This window comes from Orbicella franksi, chromosome 8 (assembly GCF_964199315.1).
Source record: "Orbicella franksi chromosome 8, jaOrbFran1.1, whole genome shotgun sequence".
NCBI lineage: Eukaryota > Metazoa > Cnidaria > Anthozoa > Scleractinia > Merulinidae > Orbicella > Orbicella franksi.
The window spans coordinates 18,882,552-18,900,610 of record NC_138152.1 but is presented as its reverse complement, the minus strand read 5'-3'; the positions used below and the strand labels follow the sequence as shown (position 1 = coordinate 18,900,610).

General features: G+C 39.1%; 3 protein-coding genes across 5 annotated transcripts in view; 2 read left to right on the top strand and 1 right to left on the bottom strand.

Moving 5' to 3' along the window:
* LOC145495224 (inositol polyphosphate multikinase-like) overlaps positions 1-18,059 on the top strand; it is a 341,608-nt gene that overhangs the window by 155,059 nt on the left and 168,490 nt on the right. The gene's annotated exons all lie outside the window — the stretch shown is intronic.
* The window catches only part of LOC145495209 (alcohol dehydrogenase class-3-like), a 134,829-nt gene continuing 119,409 nt past the window's right edge, over positions 2,640-18,059 (top strand). The window contains exons 1-2 of one of the 3 annotated variants that reach the window (XR_014050383.1): positions 2,640-2,837; positions 4,726-4,969. Coding sequence is in view for 2 of the 3 variants with exons in the window: in XM_081474794.1 (XP_081330920.1) it covers positions 2,817-2,837; positions 4,726-4,969 (265 nt within the window). In the remaining variant the exon portion in view is untranslated. The remainder of the gene's footprint in view (positions 2,838-4,725; positions 4,970-18,059) is intronic. The other 2 variants (XM_081474794.1, XM_081474795.1) reach the window with 2 other exon arrangements.
* Positions 10,012-18,059, bottom strand: LOC145495228 (uncharacterized). Its single transcript, XM_081474823.1, has one exon. The coding sequence runs from the start codon at positions 13,087-13,089 to the stop codon at positions 12,319-12,321; it is 771 nt and encodes a 256-aa protein (XP_081330949.1). The 5' UTR covers positions 13,090-18,059; the 3' UTR covers positions 10,012-12,318.

Here is an 18,059-nt window from a genome sequence, read left to right as displayed (position 1 = left end):
TTTAATAGTCGTTACAGAAAACGTGCGACCTCCCTCTTTCGCTCTATTAAATCTTTTCGGTAAAATGGTAAAATTAACGCCCCGTGTATTCCTATATATTGTGCTGGCTGTTATTTAGTCTTAATAAATCGTTTATGTATAACGGGCAAGCACCCATAATCCTTTTATGAGCTATTGTACATCTTTTTATATCAGTCTCGATGTAATATGGTACCCATCCTAAGGTGTTAAATAGATCTACAGTGCTATGACGTTGTTGGGCGTCAAGGATAATACGAGCACAGCGTTTTTGCAGCCTGAATGTCTTACTTATGTTGTCGTGGCTGCAGCAGCTTGTCCATGTTACGCTGCAATATAATATCAATGGCTTAATTAAAGAATTATAATAAAGTATACGCTCTGCTCTTGGAAGATAAGCCTTGATTCTGTTGGGTATACCGATACGCTTCGATATCTTCTTACATAAACAGTCAATATGAATATAGAAACTGAGTTCCTCATCAAGTTCAAGGCCTAGCAGTTTAACGTTCTCAACCTGCTCTAATGTGCTTCCTTCGAGCTCTATCTCAAGCTTTCGACCTTCATTACTCGAACGTTTCCGTAAGCGCGGTCCATCAATTAGCATTGTCTTCGTCTTGAAACAATTAAGTGGCAGTTTGTTGTTAGTTGCCCACTCATTGACATTGGAGACCCCACTGGAGGGTATGTTCTTAAGTTCTTCAACATTAGCACAATCGGAAGAAGCGAGGAGGGTGGTGTCATCGGCAAACATATCCAACTGCGTGTGGACATGTAAAGGTAAGTCATTGATAAACAGCACAAAAAGTAAGGGACCCAATATGGAACCCTGTGGCACACCCGCTGTGATACTCCTCACGGTCGACGTTTCTCCTTTGAATGATACCAATTGAGTTCGATCGGTTAGGTATGACTCGAACCAAAGTAAAGCGTTCCTATCTAGTTTGTAGGCTTCAAGCTTGCTAAGCAAAGTCACATGATCCACCATATCAAAAGCCTTCTTATAGTCTACTAGAACCATACCATTAATATGGTTTTTGTCTAGATTGAAGAGCAGAGTATCAACTATATAAGCAAGCGCCGTCTCCGTGCTGTATTGCTTTCTAAATCCAGACTGGTTCTTATAGATGAGGTCGTGAACATTTAGATATTCAGACAAATGGTCATGCACATGACGTTCGATGATATTAGACAACACCGGAAGTACTGAAATGGGCCTATAGTTGTTTACCTCATCCATATCACCAGCTTTATGAAGGGCAGTCACTCTGGCTCTTTTCCAACGACAAGGAAACGTTCCTGATGAAAGCGATAGGTTGATGAGCTTTGCTATTGAAGGCGCAAGTTCTGTGATGCCTAGGCGCAGGAGAGAACAACTGATGCCATCAATTCCGGTTGCTTTATTAGCTGGAATTTTCAGTAAATATACCTTTACCATGTCAGTTGTAATTGGAGGTATAGTGTGAGTGAATTGCGATTCTGAAGGTAGCCTTTCGCCAACAAACTGTTTAAGTTTATCAAGGTTACAACCGTTAGCGGTCAGGAGGGATTGTTTCACTTTATCTGCAACAGATGTAAAGTGAAGATTGAAATAATCCGCGATATCTGCCGCTGCTGAAATTATCTTTTCCTCATCCGTGAATCGAACAAAGTAATTACATAAATTGAATGCACCCTCAGTTCCAGAGCAGCTACAGATAATAATTCAGAATATTCGCATCATCAAACAAGCTAAAACAACACCTGAATCATGGCTGCTATACAAGATACCAAACCATTACCCTGCAGCGAAGAGGAACTCAGAGAAATGGCTTCGCAGTACAGGACTCTGTTTTATCTTTACGACAAGCAGAAAATAGTGAACGGAGCCAAGTAGTTCCATGATAGCTTGGCCTGGGTGCTATCGCTAACCGATACACAGTTTAAGAACCGGTTTACAGTCAAGTCAACACCTAATCCGATGATTTTAAAGATTCTGCGTGAGGAATGTGATATAACCATGGACTGCAGTTCACTAGGAGGGTCATATTAGTGTACCACGGGGGTCGTACTACGGAGGTACACCAACATGGCGGCTCCATACTGGGCTCTGTAAATTTGTACAAAATATTTCGACGAATATCTGAAGTTTGGGAAAACGTACAGACTTGGACAAGTGTCTTCTTTATCAGTCTCCTAAAACATCACAATTTCTTGACTTTATCCGCTGAATGGTTTTCGAGTTATTTTTTTATTGCGTGAGAGTGCAAGGCAGTCCCAGAAATCACCTGTCTTGGCCGGTAGGCACGTGGGACGAGCTTGTCAAAAGGAAGGTTATTGGTCTTAGGTTGACTCAGGTTGAAAGCCTCTTTTCGTATTACATTTGCAAAAGATTGATTGGAAATAGAGGTCACACATTGCAGTAGATTCAACCTGGGTTCGAAGATCTTAAAAGCTCCCATTTCGTGTTTGGACAAATAGGTCAATTAGTTTCTGTTGTTCCTAGGGGTTATTTCTCTCTCTTGGTTATTTCTTTATTGAATTAGAGAAGAGAAAGAAAATGTCATTTTCTCTTGATTACATATATGTTTTTCTCATAATTATTATAATTATTTGATGTCCCGGAATGTTCCATGTTCCATGTTTCATGTTCCTGCTTTTATTGACGGACTTCTGGAGGAGTGTTCTCCGCAGGACTATTGATTGGTTAAAACTTATCACGTGACATTTATCCCACGCTTGCTATTAGCGCCGTGCACTACAGCTGCGAGCCCTTGCTGGATTGTAAACGAATTTTCTTACTCTGTCCTTGAAAAAGAATGCCTGAGACAGCAGGAAAGGTGAGTTATTGTGCCAAAGTTTGGAGCTTATTACGTGAAAACGTTCACTCACGCGGCTCGATAGAGGTAGCCACCAAGTAAGGGTTCATCGCTGTTCGCCTCTCAGCTGAAAAATAATACGTAAGGTTAATTTCCATAGTTCGTGTTACAGGCCTCAGAGCTAGACTGGAGATCCCGTGGGAGTGGGGAGATGTACTGCCTAGTCCCAGGGATTGGGATTTGACAGAGAAGTATAAAAACATCCCGAAGTCGGAAATAAAATAATCGGCACGGCACGTTAAACTTTTAGCACCGTGCTAACGATTTTACGGCCCGGCACCTCCTAAGTAGTGTAACAGTGATCCTGGATAATAGAATCATCGCTCCTGCCTCCCCCTTTCCCCTGTGGCTGGTTCAACAAGTGGCAAAGCACGTGCGCTACGCTTCAAATATTCATTCTGGTAATCCTTTTTAACCCGTGGGTTGCGTGGGTTGTAGTGATCGATCAGATTTTGCAAATTACTTTGGCAGGTCATGAACTGAACCTCCCATCAGAATTCTTCTGTTTCGCAGGCCCATATATCATTTGACATCTCTAGGACGTGTTTCTTATTTGGGAGTGTTGGGTGGAACTACTCTAGCAAGCCCTAGAATTTCAAATTTCATTGGTAACACATTCTCGGTTCCGTATACAGAGATTGTGGGAAATGATCGGTAATGGAAAATTTTTTTGACAAAATTTCACACTCGATTTGGACACAAATAAAAGGAAACGAAAATAGTATGAAACTGAAACAAGCATTTAATATGTGTAAGCTTATATGTACTGAGTGGCATGGATCTTAGACAACAAGTAGTCCCTCTAATTCACTTAGTCTGTCGTGCATGATGCAAAAGAAAACTGCAAGAAAAAAATGGCCACGCGAACTCCTGGGGTTGGTTAGCATGTAAAAGGAGGGACTACCACCTAAGCCACAGAGTTTGAATTATGTGTCGCTCTCACTGCGCAAAAATATGATTGGCTTATGTAAGGAGCATTTGAGATACATGTGACGTCTTGCAGGAATGTTTTATCTCGTTCTCTGAAAATAGGGAAGCAAATCAAAGTGTTGGAATGGCGTCTCACAGGCTGCGATGTTCTTGCGATTCGGCCAAGAGGCTATGGAAAGAGTTAAATTTAAGAAGTATTTTGTTTGGCAAAGCTTCTCACCTCAAACCCAAATGAGAATGTGTTCGTGATTGGGGTTTTCTTTCTTGTCACACATGGCAGACTAAGTGAAAGAGGGACTACTCATAGTCTACATGGATCTTGCTACTAAGCTTAAGTTTATAAACAACAGATGTTCTCTGAAATGGGGAAATGGTTTTGAAATCAGTACAAAATTACCTCTTCCCAGATGTTTTTTTAATAATTTATACAAAGCCATTTTTTGTACTTCTTCGCAGTGGATGCCATTGATTGCTGGGATGAAAAGGAATAGTTGTGGCTTGTTCACCCTATATCAGCAGCTTGTCTGCCATCTTAGATCTGTCCCATACTGCACTGCACATACGATGCGATGCACTTTGGAATGGATACAACATGGCAGACGGGTGATAATTGGAGTGTTCATTAAAGAAATTACTTTGACTACTTCTTGATAATAAAAACAGGAATTTTGATTGGCAAGGCTGAAGATGTCCATGGCAAACGGTTTTTTGGCTCTGTCATTTCTGAATCATGTAACAACACAGTACCAGAAACGATTGTTACCGTGAAATCCTAGGACCTGCTATAGGCCATTTCCAACAGTTGGTCATGTGGCTGATAATTTCTAAACTTTTAGCCACAGCATTCAGAACTGGGAAGAGCATGTTTAAAATAGTCAAAACAGCTATTTTCAGAACTTTTATAATCACTTTTTTGCAGCCCATATTCTGCAGTGCAGCTGTGGCTTGGGAGGCCAAGAAACCTCTTGTTATAGAAACAATTGAGGTTGAACCACCTAAGGAGGGAGAGGTGCGTATCAAAATCCTTGGAACAGGTGTGTGCCATACAGACAGCTATACACTGAGTGGACAAGATCCAGAAGGACTGTTTCCATGTGTTCTTGGACATGAGGGAGGTGGTATTGTTGAAAGTATTGGCAAAGGAGTAACAAAGGTAGCTCCTGGTAAGTCCTAACACTAAGTACTGTTAGTATGTTCACATGAGCATTTTGTCTCGTGCCCACGTGATCAAAGTCACATGGACACAAGATACATGTAATAGAGTGAGTTCGCACATTCCTGTGTAACCGTTCTTTGCGTTCCTAATGTAAGATTCCTGTGAAGATATAGGTAGATAGATATGGTTCAGGCAACTTGCGGGTTGGTCAATTTTGGCTACCAAAGACAGATACAAAACCGACAATGAATTGATGACCATTGACAGTTTACAGATTGAAGACACCTTATTTATTTATTTTATAAAGGGGACTGGGATGTAGACCTATTTGTGACAGGCTGTTTTTTTAGCATTTTATTTTGTTAGTGTCCGAGCACTCTGTTAATGCAACTTGCTTGCATTTAAATCAAATTTGATAACAGTCACGTTTCAGTTTGGGGAGGGGTGGTGGCCTCATGGTTAGTGTGCTCGTCTCTGGATCAAGTGGTCCAGGTTTGAGCCCTGGCCGGGGACAATGTGTTGTGTTCTTGGGCAAGACACTTTACTCTCACAGTGCCTCTCCCCACCCAGGTGTATAAATGGGTACCGGCGAACTTAATGCTGGGGGTAACCCTGTGATGGACTAGCATCCCATCCAGGGGGGAGTAGAAATACTCCTGGTCGCTTCATGCTACAGAAACCGGGATAAGCTCCGGCCTGATGGGCCACTAGGCTGGCATGCAGACTTTACCTTACCTTACCACGTTTCAGTCACACAGAAAAATCTAAAGGTGACAATGAGTGGATTAAACACTAACCTCTAAAGTGCATTTCTACGAATAAGCAAACAGGTTTCTAACTCAAAAATTGATTGTTAGGTCTATGATCAATATCTCACTGTATATATACTGCCATGGGTCAGACCAGGTTAGATCGTATTGCGTTCGTGATGCTACCGGACGTGTAACGCTAAACTTGCCACAAGTCAACCTCAAGTGTTTCAGGGTAGAAGAGCTACAGTGCTTGAAATTAGTAGTCGTCTGGTCATCCAAGACTACTAAAAAATTTTTCTGTAAAATTAAAGGCCTGCTTGTCCAAGGAAAAATAATACCAGACAACCCAGGAGAAATTGATTAGCACTTATTGTTACTTTGAAGTCCAACAGAATAACAAAATAAAGGTTTATGTTAAATGATTTAAATCTGGTGTTTTTGTTCGTTGACGGAAGCTGTAAACTGCCATGTTTTCAAACCCAGGCCTCCCTGAAATCTTATGGCATGCAGGTAATCATTCTTTTCTGAGGCAAAGTACTTTGTAAGTTGTCAAATATACATTTACAGGTAAGAAAGTTCTGTTAATTAATCAGGGCTGTGTGAGATTAGCTAGCCTGTTTTTCAGGGTTATGAACTAGGCCATTATTTAGAGCAATCAAATAGTGTATCTTTCGAAAAACAGTGGACTTTATTTTGTTTGCCACTCCTCGCTGAATGTTTGACAGCTGGTCTTTGATGTATAAACCTTTAGGCTTTTCATTGAAACCACAGGCTTCTTGCTCTTGTTACAGAACTGTATTTCTCTTACGTGAATATGTAAGTGTTATACTTTCTGTTTCAAGGAAGTACTTTTGCTAAGCATTAAGTTGCTACTGCAAAAGTGTGATAATCCTGCTTGAACGATGTTTGAAGGAAGCCATTTTGCACCACTTCCCATTGTTTATGTTATTTATTATATAGACACAAGTGTTTTACTGGAAAATACACCACTCGTAAAATTCATATGAAACTACATCTGGGACTTGAGTGGCGTATTTTCCATATCCTCACTAGTGAAGATATTGATGATTTCACTGATATCAAGTTTGTCTCTTGAATTGAACTTAAATTTGTTGGTGTATGATTGAAACATCTTCAGGTCTTCCTCGCAAGTCTTCGGCAATCTTTGGTAATCTTCGGAAATTTTCGCAAAATAGTTGGCAACGTTTGTGTGACCTTTGGACAAGTCTTGGAGAATCTTCGGAAATCTTCAGAAAGTGGTCTGAAATCTTCGGAAAATTGTCAAAAACGCTGTCATCAGTATGTCTATAAAATAAAAAAAACATTACATGTTAGCTTGAAGATATGAATTTTATGTTCTTGTGGCAAGAACAATATCTCATGAGTGAGCGCAGTGTACAAGTGAGATATTGTTCTTGCCGTGAGAACATAAAATTCATATCTTCTTGCCCCGGTGTAATATCCTCTATTTACTCCGCGTCATTTATGTTTATAATTAAGAGGCTGTCTCTATAAGAACCACCCACTCAATTTGGGACCAAAAGTAATTTTGTCTGAAACTCTGGCAACTGAAAGAATCTATCAAGGTTAGAATAAAAACAGGTTTCTGCTGACATCTTTGGAAAAATTTAAATCCCGGTTTCTACAGAAATGGAAAATTCCCATTGGTTGAGAGGCGACAAAAGTGTCATCACCTGGACAATGGCTGATCTTGATTGTGTCTAGGTGCATTTTGTGGCTTGCACAATGCAGCAGTTGTCATCACTGGCACATGCCGTGATTCATAATGGAATAGTTGTTTTTAAAATAGAATCCTGTTGAGAGCTATTTCAGTGTTTCTTTGCTCAAAGATCAACAGATAGAGGCTGCTGTTAATCTTCTTCAGTCTAAAAAGGAAGTTGTTAGATAGAAACTTTATTAAGAATGTCATCAACCACATAGCTGGGGAAAAACTACCCTACTAATACGGGGACATAACAAAAACGAGTTAAATTAGAAAAAAAAAAAAAAAAAAAACTTAATTCACAATAGTAAAATTTAAATCCAAGTTAAAAGATGTTATGGGACTATGTACAGTGGATTTTATAATACAATAATACATACTTAAAAAAAAGTTCTTTAGGAGGAGCAGAGGGGACAGCCTCTGCAGCCATCATCTAGTAATGCATCAAGATTGTTAAGATTTCTGATGTTCGTCTTAAAAGTGCTGAGAGATGTGGCCTCTCTCATGCTCTTTGGTAATTTTGACCACAATTTGGGTCCTAGATATCTGATCGAGTGCTTACCATATTTCACCGAGTTAAACCTTGGCATTGTAAAGTCAGATTGTCTTAAGTTATACGTACTAGGGTTATTGCTGAAAAAATCACAGAGATAATAGGGGCATAACTTATGTTTAACTTTATACATCAAAGTAGAGAGGTCTTGAAGTCGTCTATTAAGTAATGTGGGCAGACTGGCCCTCGCGAGCAGTTGATTATAGCTTGAGCTGTTATCCTTAAAAACTGCTCTGAGGCCTCTTTCTTGTATTCTCTCCAGTTTTCTAGTATCGCTAGCTTTACAAAAGTGCCATACTAAGTGACAGTAGGTAATGTAGGGTAAAATGGCGCATTTGAACAATGTTAGTTTTGACTGCTTAGGAATTAGGTTTCTTAATCTCATTAAAACGCCTATTCTTTGACTAGCTTTTTTACAGCTAAGATTTATGTGGTCGGAGAAACTAAGATCGGAGTCTAGTGTCACACCTAAAAGCTGAAGATTATCCGTGGTCTTGATTTCCTCTCCGTTTACATGGATGTTACCATTGCTCTGACTAAAGCCGATGTTCATGGCTTGGTACTTCTTGATATTCCCGGCTAAGAGATTTGAGCCGTACCAATTTGTAGCAAAATTAGCACTCTCCTTGAGTTGCGATGTAACGGCTCTCTGGTCGTCTGAGAGAGATCAACTGGAGAGATCAACAGATAGAGGCTGCTGTTAATCTTCTTCAGTCTAAAAAGGAAGTTGTTGCAATTTTGCCGACCTGCTTTAATTTGACGAAAATCTGATATATCAACTCTATGCAACAGCAAAAGAAATAGAAATGTGCAAATGTTGAAACAAATAGAAGAGATGAAAGAGCTTAGGATTCCTTCCATCATTGTGTCAACAAAGGATGACGTGCTTCTGCTGATTGGAGAAGGGAAATACAAGCTTGTTTTTGGGAGACAGCAGAGGACATTTTGGCTGCAAAATTCCAAAACATGTTCACGCTCATTGTGGTTGAGGAGTGCCACACCATGTAACACCTTTGAAATATATTATCAGTTCTCCGCAGATAATGATATGTAAGATGTCTTGCCAAGATTCCCCAAGTGAATAGCAAAAGAACTAGCGCATATCCTACAAAAATTGGATGGACCACTTGACTTCGGCTTTCTCCCCTTTTAGCAGCTTTCTTGAATTTGAAGAAGTCGTCTGAGATGACATTCGCGACACACAAACACACGTTTACAAACTGATACTTGTAATCAATTAAACAAGCAATTTGCTGCTCAATTTTTATTGGTCCAATTTAGTTAATTGGTCAAGGGGGGAGCTGTTAGTAACAAGGTGATAACAGGGGGAGGAGCCTAATAAGCCCACTTTTTTCCAAAGATGTCTACAGCCTCTCAATTCTTCTTGCTCTCTTCGCTCGCAAACCCCACCCCCCACCCCCGTGTGCTTTGCGCTCGCTTTGCTCGGTTTTTCTTTCATGTGCGTAAATATAGAGAGGCTGTGAACAGTCTAGGATAATCCTAAAGGAAACCACCCTTAGTAAATCTGTTCATGTTCTGATGTTCCACTGCCCTACAATAACTGGAGACGTTTTGCGCCGATAAAGTTGAAACTTCAAAAAAATTGCTAAGGATAATTTAAAAATCAGTAACTACCTTATTGCATGAAATTTTTGCGACACTTTTATGTTGTGATCTTGGGGTACACATATTTTGTAACACTTAAATTTTGCGAAAATTTTGTATTTTGAATCACTTTAACTTCGCATTTTTGAGTAATACACAATTTATTTCCTTCGCAATGTTACTGACGTTACTTTAACATGTCCTTCAAGAAATTGAGTAAACTAACTTAATCAAAGGTACAATAACGTCAAAAGTAACAAAAATGCACTAGCAGGACTATATGTCAGCAGTAATGTAATGTGAGTCACTTAATTTTCACGTCATGTTATGTTCACGACACTTATTATTCAGATCACTTTCATTTTGCCTTTTTTTTAAATCGCAAAATTAATGTGTCACGAAAATTTTATGCTTGAACGCACATTGTAATTTAAAGAAACCAGGTCACAGTAAAATAAATCGTTAGCGTTTATTGGAAGGAGCGATAAATCAACAATATAGGAATCAAGGTAACAAAATAGGGATGTACTTGTGATGTGAAGTCGTTGTGATTGTGATTGTGTGGTTTGAACTAAAAACAAAACGATACAAAAGGCTTATGTAAGCTAATACTAGCTAAGATACAAAACATAAATCAAGGATACCGATAGAACATAAATCTTAAACTATAACGACACGATTACGACTAAAGATGTGCAGACTTGCTCTGATCTTGCTCCTGCGAGGGTAGTAATGGTAGAAACGATAGCTTAGCACGATAGCAATGACAGCGATAGCATAAAATAATAACGAGAATGTAGATGGCGTAACTAAAACTGATAAAAATGTGGTGTCTCTAATTATGTGATTCCAAAGGTTATATTACGAAACTTGCATTGATCACAGCAATCACAGCATGAATAGCAAAAACTTAAAAAATGTACATAATCGTTAATAAGTAATAGTTATTTAAACAGAATAAAGAAGAAAACGAGTTACGAAAGTAACAGCATGTACAGATCAGTGTCTTGATACTTGGTTAAGGTTCCAGAATGCATTTTGATAGGATGCATAAGGAAATCATAATAATTGGGTGATTATGTGGCAAATTTTTGTCATTTTTTAGACCAAGGTTATTAAAATTTTATCTTGGTTTCACCACGAAACATGATTGGGGTTATTTCTTTCTCCATTAATTTAGATTTAGCTCCTAGACAAGTGTAATACATGATTCCACATTTTGAGATATTTACATATTTATGTGATGCACTTTGTCAGTTCAATATTTTGTCCTTCCTTGGTTAGAGTCTTTCTCATCAACACTGGTTGTTGACTATTTTGGGTTGATTAGAACATGTTTGTTCATATTTGAGCACTTTTACGCTGCATTTGTGGCAGTGCATGTGTTTTGATAGACTACACAACTGAACAAAACCATGAGCCAAACAGGAAAGTACATGTAAATGTAAATATATTTTATTGTGGACATAATTATTGTATTAATTAAATGTTGAGCCAAAAGGTAAAAATTGAACCCTTTGACTGCCAATGGTGCATATACATACCCTGAATGGTTGTGCTCTTTGTACCACTTGTGATGTCCTCAATTTAAATGTCACCAGATGTTCTTGACAAGCAGATAGTAGAGCTAGGATAGATCTATCCGCATAACAGGCGGTTTTGGATATGGCCAGCATTCTGACGTAGCAAATTGAAAAAGAACGTTATCAGGTTTGGTGCAAACAAGATGGAAAAATGGCCTATTATACCTATGATATTGATCAAGGTTCCATTTCCAGGCTTTGCCCATAATTTACACCCAACTTTTTATGGCAGCCAGAAAGAAAGAAAAACAAGTCCAAGTTTTGGCTCGTGTGTGTGCACCAAATAGATCTTTTTCGCTTGGGCAGTTTGTTTTCCCATTACAGACCATGTGATATTCTCTAGAGAATTGTTCCTTTATTAATCTTAAAATTATTTATTCATATGATTGTGCACACAACTATTTGAAAATTTGAAAGGAAGAATTCCCAAGAGTATTATCGCATGGTCTGAAATGGGGCAACAAACCGCCCAGTTGAAAAAGGTGTACTAAAATATTGTACATTTTTGTACCCAATCTTGGAAAAATCGCTTTTTGGTAAAAAATAGCTTTCTCAGCAAAACTAAGGCACATTCAGCTTCATGGCAGCCAAAAAGCTGATATAATGGTTAAAAACAGCATTTTTTGGTGAAAATTTGGCAGTCAAAGGGTTAAAGACATTTTTAAACTCTAGTTGTGATAGTTCTAAACATAGCCTTTTGGTGATGTCACACTTTGTACATTGATTGGTTATATTAAACAGTGTTGTCATTAGAAAATGTAATAGGTGTCCGATCTGAACTGAGTAGGCGGCTGAAGTGAATTGTGCTTGCGTAGGAAGCATGGCGTGTTGCGGAGCAACATGCCCCTCTAGGGGGGGTGCGAAATTTAGTAGTAGGCGGCTGAAGTGAATTGTGCTTGCGTAGGAAGCATGGTGTGTTGCTGAGCAACACGCCCCGCTACGGGGGTTTGAAATTTGAAACTCTCTAAGACATGTTTTCCAGCATTCTGGGGCATATTTGAGTAGCATTTTTTAGCCAGACATTGATGTTAAAATCAGTTCAAAAATACTTAGATATGTATTTTCTGTCTTTAATCATAATTCTCTACACGCATCAATTTCAATTTCTATCAAAAAGGTTCAAAGGCATATAACAAGATTTCAGAAAAAGATGTCATCATCTAGATCATCACATTCACTGTCATAATCAGAGTCTGTGTCATCGTGGCAGGGAACATCAGCAGTTAGGTTCAATGCAGCACTTGCAATTTCCACCTCTGATTTACTGGAGACAGCTTGAAAATCGGTAACTGGTGTGTCTGTCTGCACACTAGCATCAGCTATTTCAGTGGCATCGCTTTGTATCTGTGATGACACTGAAGTTGCACTGGCAGATGACAGTGACTCCCCTTCATTTCTCTCTGGCATCTTTCTTCTTCTTTTTTGGGCCTGCCACTTTTCAATTGCCACTGTAATCAGTGCGTTGCATTCAGGTGTTCCAACTTGGGGTCCATTGATAGCAATCATCAGAAGGACCTGAAGCATATCAACACCAAGCCTATTCCTCAGCCTAGTCTTGATATGTTTTATGGCACTGCACCCTCTTTCTGGCCATGCATTGGACACTGGCATTGACAAGCAAATTTCTGTAATGTTTGCAAGGGCAGGGAACACAGTGCTGTAAGCGGTTTTGAGGGAGATAAGCCATTTTAGGCACCACTCGGTGGCTGTTTCTTGGTGGCTTTCATTCATCCCTTCTTGAATTTCCTGCTTCCAAGAATCCATGTCAAATTTAAACTTTTCCCACTCTGCCAGCAGTTCCTCTTTCTTTGTCTTCTCCTCCTGGTGACCTTGATAGAAATGGTCTGCCAGTGTCTTTACTTGCTTGCTTCCCTGCTCTGTAAAAGAACCAGTTCCTGGTGCAGGTAGCATTAAGGGATTGAAGATTGAAAAGCCACTGACAATAGGGAGTTCACCATCAAATCTGCTATGAATATTCTCCTTCAGGGCTTTGATGTAATTTTCAAGAAGACGTAGCTGTTGGGTTTCTTGAGCAGGGGTCAAATTTAACTCACAGGTTCAAAGGTGTCTCTCTAGATCTCTCTTAACAGCTACAAGTGGAGACTTAGTTTCTGCAATCTCAGTCAATTTGTGAATGGTATTATTGACTGAGGGATGAATGTGGGAAAAGTTCACATGTCCTCGCTAAAATTCTGCTCAGAGAAGAAAGGACAGGAAGGACTTCCCTGAGAATGTAAATGGCTCCAATGAACTTGGAAGATGCGATCTTGCTCAGCAGGCCAGCTGCTACTGCATCATTGTCTTTAAGTTGTCTTAGTGTCTGCAGTACTGCCACAAAGTCATCATTGATGGACTGTGTTGCTGCATCAAAGGACAACCACCTCATCTGACATGCCTTCTTTATCTTCTTTGCAACAACTTTCTTGTTTTTCTCAGAGAGGACTAGGGACTACAGACTCATCTGCACTTTTAGGTAAATGGCAGTACGCTTTGGTGAATTATCAAATAACTTCCAAACCTACCTTAGCCAGAGCTCAACATTGTTGATGTATTCAATCTGGGCGGTTGTATCGGTGCAGGCCAGTGCCAGCTTGTGGCACAAGCAGGGCAGAGAAATCAGGTGTGGATTTACTTCCTTCAGTCGACTTGCCACCCACTACGTCAACCTGTCATCACCGCTACACCATCAGAAATCAGAGAGCTACAGTCTTTCACCTCTAGACCAAGCTTGTTTAATTGGGTTGTGAGGACTGTGAAGATGGTTTCCGCATTTGCTGATGTGGAGTTTTTCAGAACATCTTCAATGACCAAGAAACTCATTTCAATGTTCCCTGTTTTTGTTGTTGAGAAACTGGACGAAGGTGATAACCATTTCCGGGACAGAGACATCTGTGACCTCATCAGTTAGGAGACCAGAACAATACGCTTTCTTCACCTTTTCCAACAAGTTGTCAAGAAGAGAGCCGCCCAGAGCTAAAAATATTTCTCTAGTGGAACCCTGTGCAGAATACCAGAAATGTTTCATCTCATCAAGACCAAGCACTGTGAACAGATTAACCAATGATGAGAACTTTTGATTTGAAACTTCCTCTTTCACAAGCTAGTATGCTGCCATAAGAGCCTTAAACATGACATCATCTTTGACAAGTTTCCTTTCCTGCACATCTTTATAAAAAAGGGAGACCCATCCTAGCATTTCAGCCTCAATGGCGTCCTTATGTTGCTGGGTTGTTACGTGATCATGAACCGCTGACTTCTTGAGCCGTACACAGGGCGTTGCATTGAAAACTGTGGACTTATTTTTCTGGTGTTGTGTATTGTGTGTCTTGCATAAGCAGCAAAACATTCCTCTTCCTTCCTGGTAAACCAGCCAAGCCAGACCCATATTTCTGCAAGCGTTTAGGCTCTTGTCGAACAACCAGCTGTGTACAAATCTGTGGCAGCTAGGCCTTAGACGAGACTGCTCTTGGGCTGACAGGTGCTGGCAATGATTTGTAGCACACTTGTAAAAGTTGTGCATAACAGTGTCTTCTGGAAGGGCAAATAGGGTTTCAATATCTTTCATCATCTGAGCTGTGTCTTTAGGCCAAGAAGTAACTGCTGGTGATTCTTCCACGTTTCTCGTTTCCTCATTTGGTTGTACTGTCATACTTCCCTCTCTTGGTGCTTTATTTGGAAAGTTTCTTTCCTCGATGCCACTACTTTCTCTTTCCAATGAAACGTTAGTGTTCTTGGTCACAATTTCTAGAGGGTTAATTCAAGCGTTAAATGAATAAAGATTTTTTTTAATGTATGAACTTCTTCCTCAACAAAAATGTTTCTATCTGTTTCTTATAACATTTTCTTTCGGCACGTTTTTGGCTTTTTTTGTATATAAAATCTGGTTTATAAATTTGATTTGTCATGTAACAATTCAATTTCCCCGTTTTTCGCTATAAAAACCCCCTGGGCTCAAGCTCCACGTTTTTGTTTAAAATAAGCATGTTTCATTCATCAAAGTATTTTCTCTGATCTCTAAACATCACAACTGATAAACATCTGGAAATCACTTGCCAAATGAGCAAGCTTTGCAAAATCATGGAACATTTCACCTTTATTTTTTTAATTAAGATTTGCTTAGTGGTTTTTAATGACGAGTACTCCAAAAGGTCCATTAATTTTAAGAAAGCTAAATGGCAGGTATTTTAATTCAACAGTATTTGGTGAACAATTTCTAACGTCGTGATGGTTGGATCAAAATTTTCAATCGTAGAACTCTGTTTGTGTGTCTCTGTCAAAATTGTAAACAAAGGAATGAAATTTTCCTTCAAAATTGTTGTCATGTCTCTGTCTGATAACATAAATTATATGTTCTATTCTGTGATTCTAAAAAAGCAATTAAGGTAATTCCTCTGAAATAAAAGTGACGATAGATTTTTGTTCAAACTTTGTCCACTAAATATTTGTCATATGATAACTTCAATTTTGAAATAAAAAAGGGGGTTGCCCATGCTCATTAAGGAGCAGTGAGGCATTGAAAATGCCCCATTTTGGCATTATTTAATGCTTATTATAAGAATGCATTCCCAGTAATTGTAACATCTTTGTGAGCCCGGACTCATAAGAACATGCATTAAACTACAGTCAATACAATGTGTCGGGCACAAATAAACGTTTTAAGTTTGATTCAGACAGAAAGCTAAATCCTTGATTAAAAATTTGAACCAAATTTCTCGACATGGTTACCGACTGCAAAATAGAAAAGACCACAGTGTATCTGCTATTTTTCTTATTTATTCAATTTTCAGCAATAGAAATTAAATCAGTCTTTTCTCACACAAAGCTTATGATTAGTTAATTACAATGACTAGAAAAAAAATTGGGGTGCCCGTGCTCGTTGGTGAGCTAGAGCCATTTTTCAATTGACAGAGCTCAATGTCAAGGCAAATCCGTCATGTTTTCAATGTGCGTGTGCACGAGCACGCGCTAATGACACCATAAATTATGCACAGTAAGGATGCGCAATACAAATGTGATGAATGACCTTAAAGAAAGTCTATCTGTCCTGAACTAGAGAGAACATCTTTCTATGAGAAGTTAAATTATTTAGCAGTACGTGTTTGCGGCAAAGGAGAATCTTCCTGCCTTTGAAATCTTAAGAGTGAAATGGACACAACAGTTTCAGCAAGGTGAAATAGATCTTCATGAACACTTCCTTCTCCAAACCTCTGAAAGCTCTTTTGAATGTATGTAATGGATCGGCGATAATTTACCATTGTATTTAAATGAGGTTTATCTGTGGTATTAAATGCTTCGGTGAACTTCATAATTATAGTATTTGACAGCGATCGAAACTCTCTCTTACTTTGGTAGCTCTCTTTTTTGCTAGATTTTGTCTTCTTTGATTGACTTGAGAAGTAATCAAGAAGAGATCACTTTTTTCGCTGGTCATCCATTTTCGATTTTCGAAGCATCAATGCACGTGTTAATTGCAATTGTTTCGTGCTTCGTGACAGTCTCACGTTTATATTACTCAAGTTAGCTGTCAACACCACTGATAGTTTTTGCACGGTACTTCCTGTACAGGTTTTTACTTTTTTCCTTCTTCCATAACATCAGAAGTATACAAGAGAATGATTGCTAAACTAAGCCTCAGATTTACAAAAAAAATAGATTTCTTGGGAAGACAAACCTCAATGTTACAAAATTTCTGGTGCACAAAGTAGCTGGCGCAAAATGGTCTGACAGCTGGCAGGTTTTGCTGCCTACCGGCTTCTAATGACAACCCTAATTAAAGGAATAGGTTATTGCTGCGGAGTGAGCGTAGCGAGCGAGCGGCAACGTAATCAGGATTTAAGAAGAATATATAGAAGGGGTACGAATTCTCGAATTCATCACTTTTTACCAGAATCCATTGCAGTTAACCAGACTGCACTGCGCCACTTTTACTGGAGTGCATTGTGCCACGAACAACACGAGGATGTCATACTCGTCGAGCTGTCGTCCTTTTTCGCGTGGATTCCACTGAGAAAGTTTGCTCTGATTTACCTGTAAAGCGATGTGAAGGAGATTGTGCTTGACTTTCACAACTCTTGCTATGCAGTATGTGAAAGTTTGTAAATCTGGACAATTAATTGTAACATCTTAATCTTAGTATGTCATTTCTTAGCAGTCTCACCTCCTTTGCCGAATTCTTAAATGAAGAGAAATCGTCGTTACTAAAGCCTGTAGAATAATTAAAACAACTGAAAACCGAGGAACACGCTGATTTCATAAATGCTGCAATCTATTCCTTTTCATCGAAACATGAATTTAAGCTAAAGCTCTTAAATGAACACGTTCGCGATGAACACGTTCTCGACACAGTCTGTCAAGTTCTAGAGATATTTAATGCGTACCAGTACAGAATTTATAAGTTAGATTTCTGCTCCTACAATTTCCACATCTTTCGATTTTTGCGATCTGGTAAAGGAGAGGCTGATGTGTATCGTTTTATGTCCAAACATACTTCAGATCACAAATGTGCTTTTTTGTCTCGATCCTTTGTCACACCTCGCCATTGATGCATCATCATGCATGAAGTTGATGCATACAAGGACAGATTTTAAGTGACACCACGATTTGACACTACTTTGAGAAATAACAGTTGATTTAAGTCTTGAAACGTGTAGATAGATGAATCATGGCATTAAATATGTCACTATCAACAGAATGTGCCGCAGCATTACTATCTTTTAGATACCCTAGTTACTAGTTACTTTCACACACAGAGTTTTAAGAGATGGCAAAAAATTGTCTGGCCTATTGCCAACTCGATGATTTGCCACTCACCAGCCATTTTGTCTTCAGGTTGGCTGATTTACTGGCATTTAAGGACATGACATTCCTTTATTATTACTTTT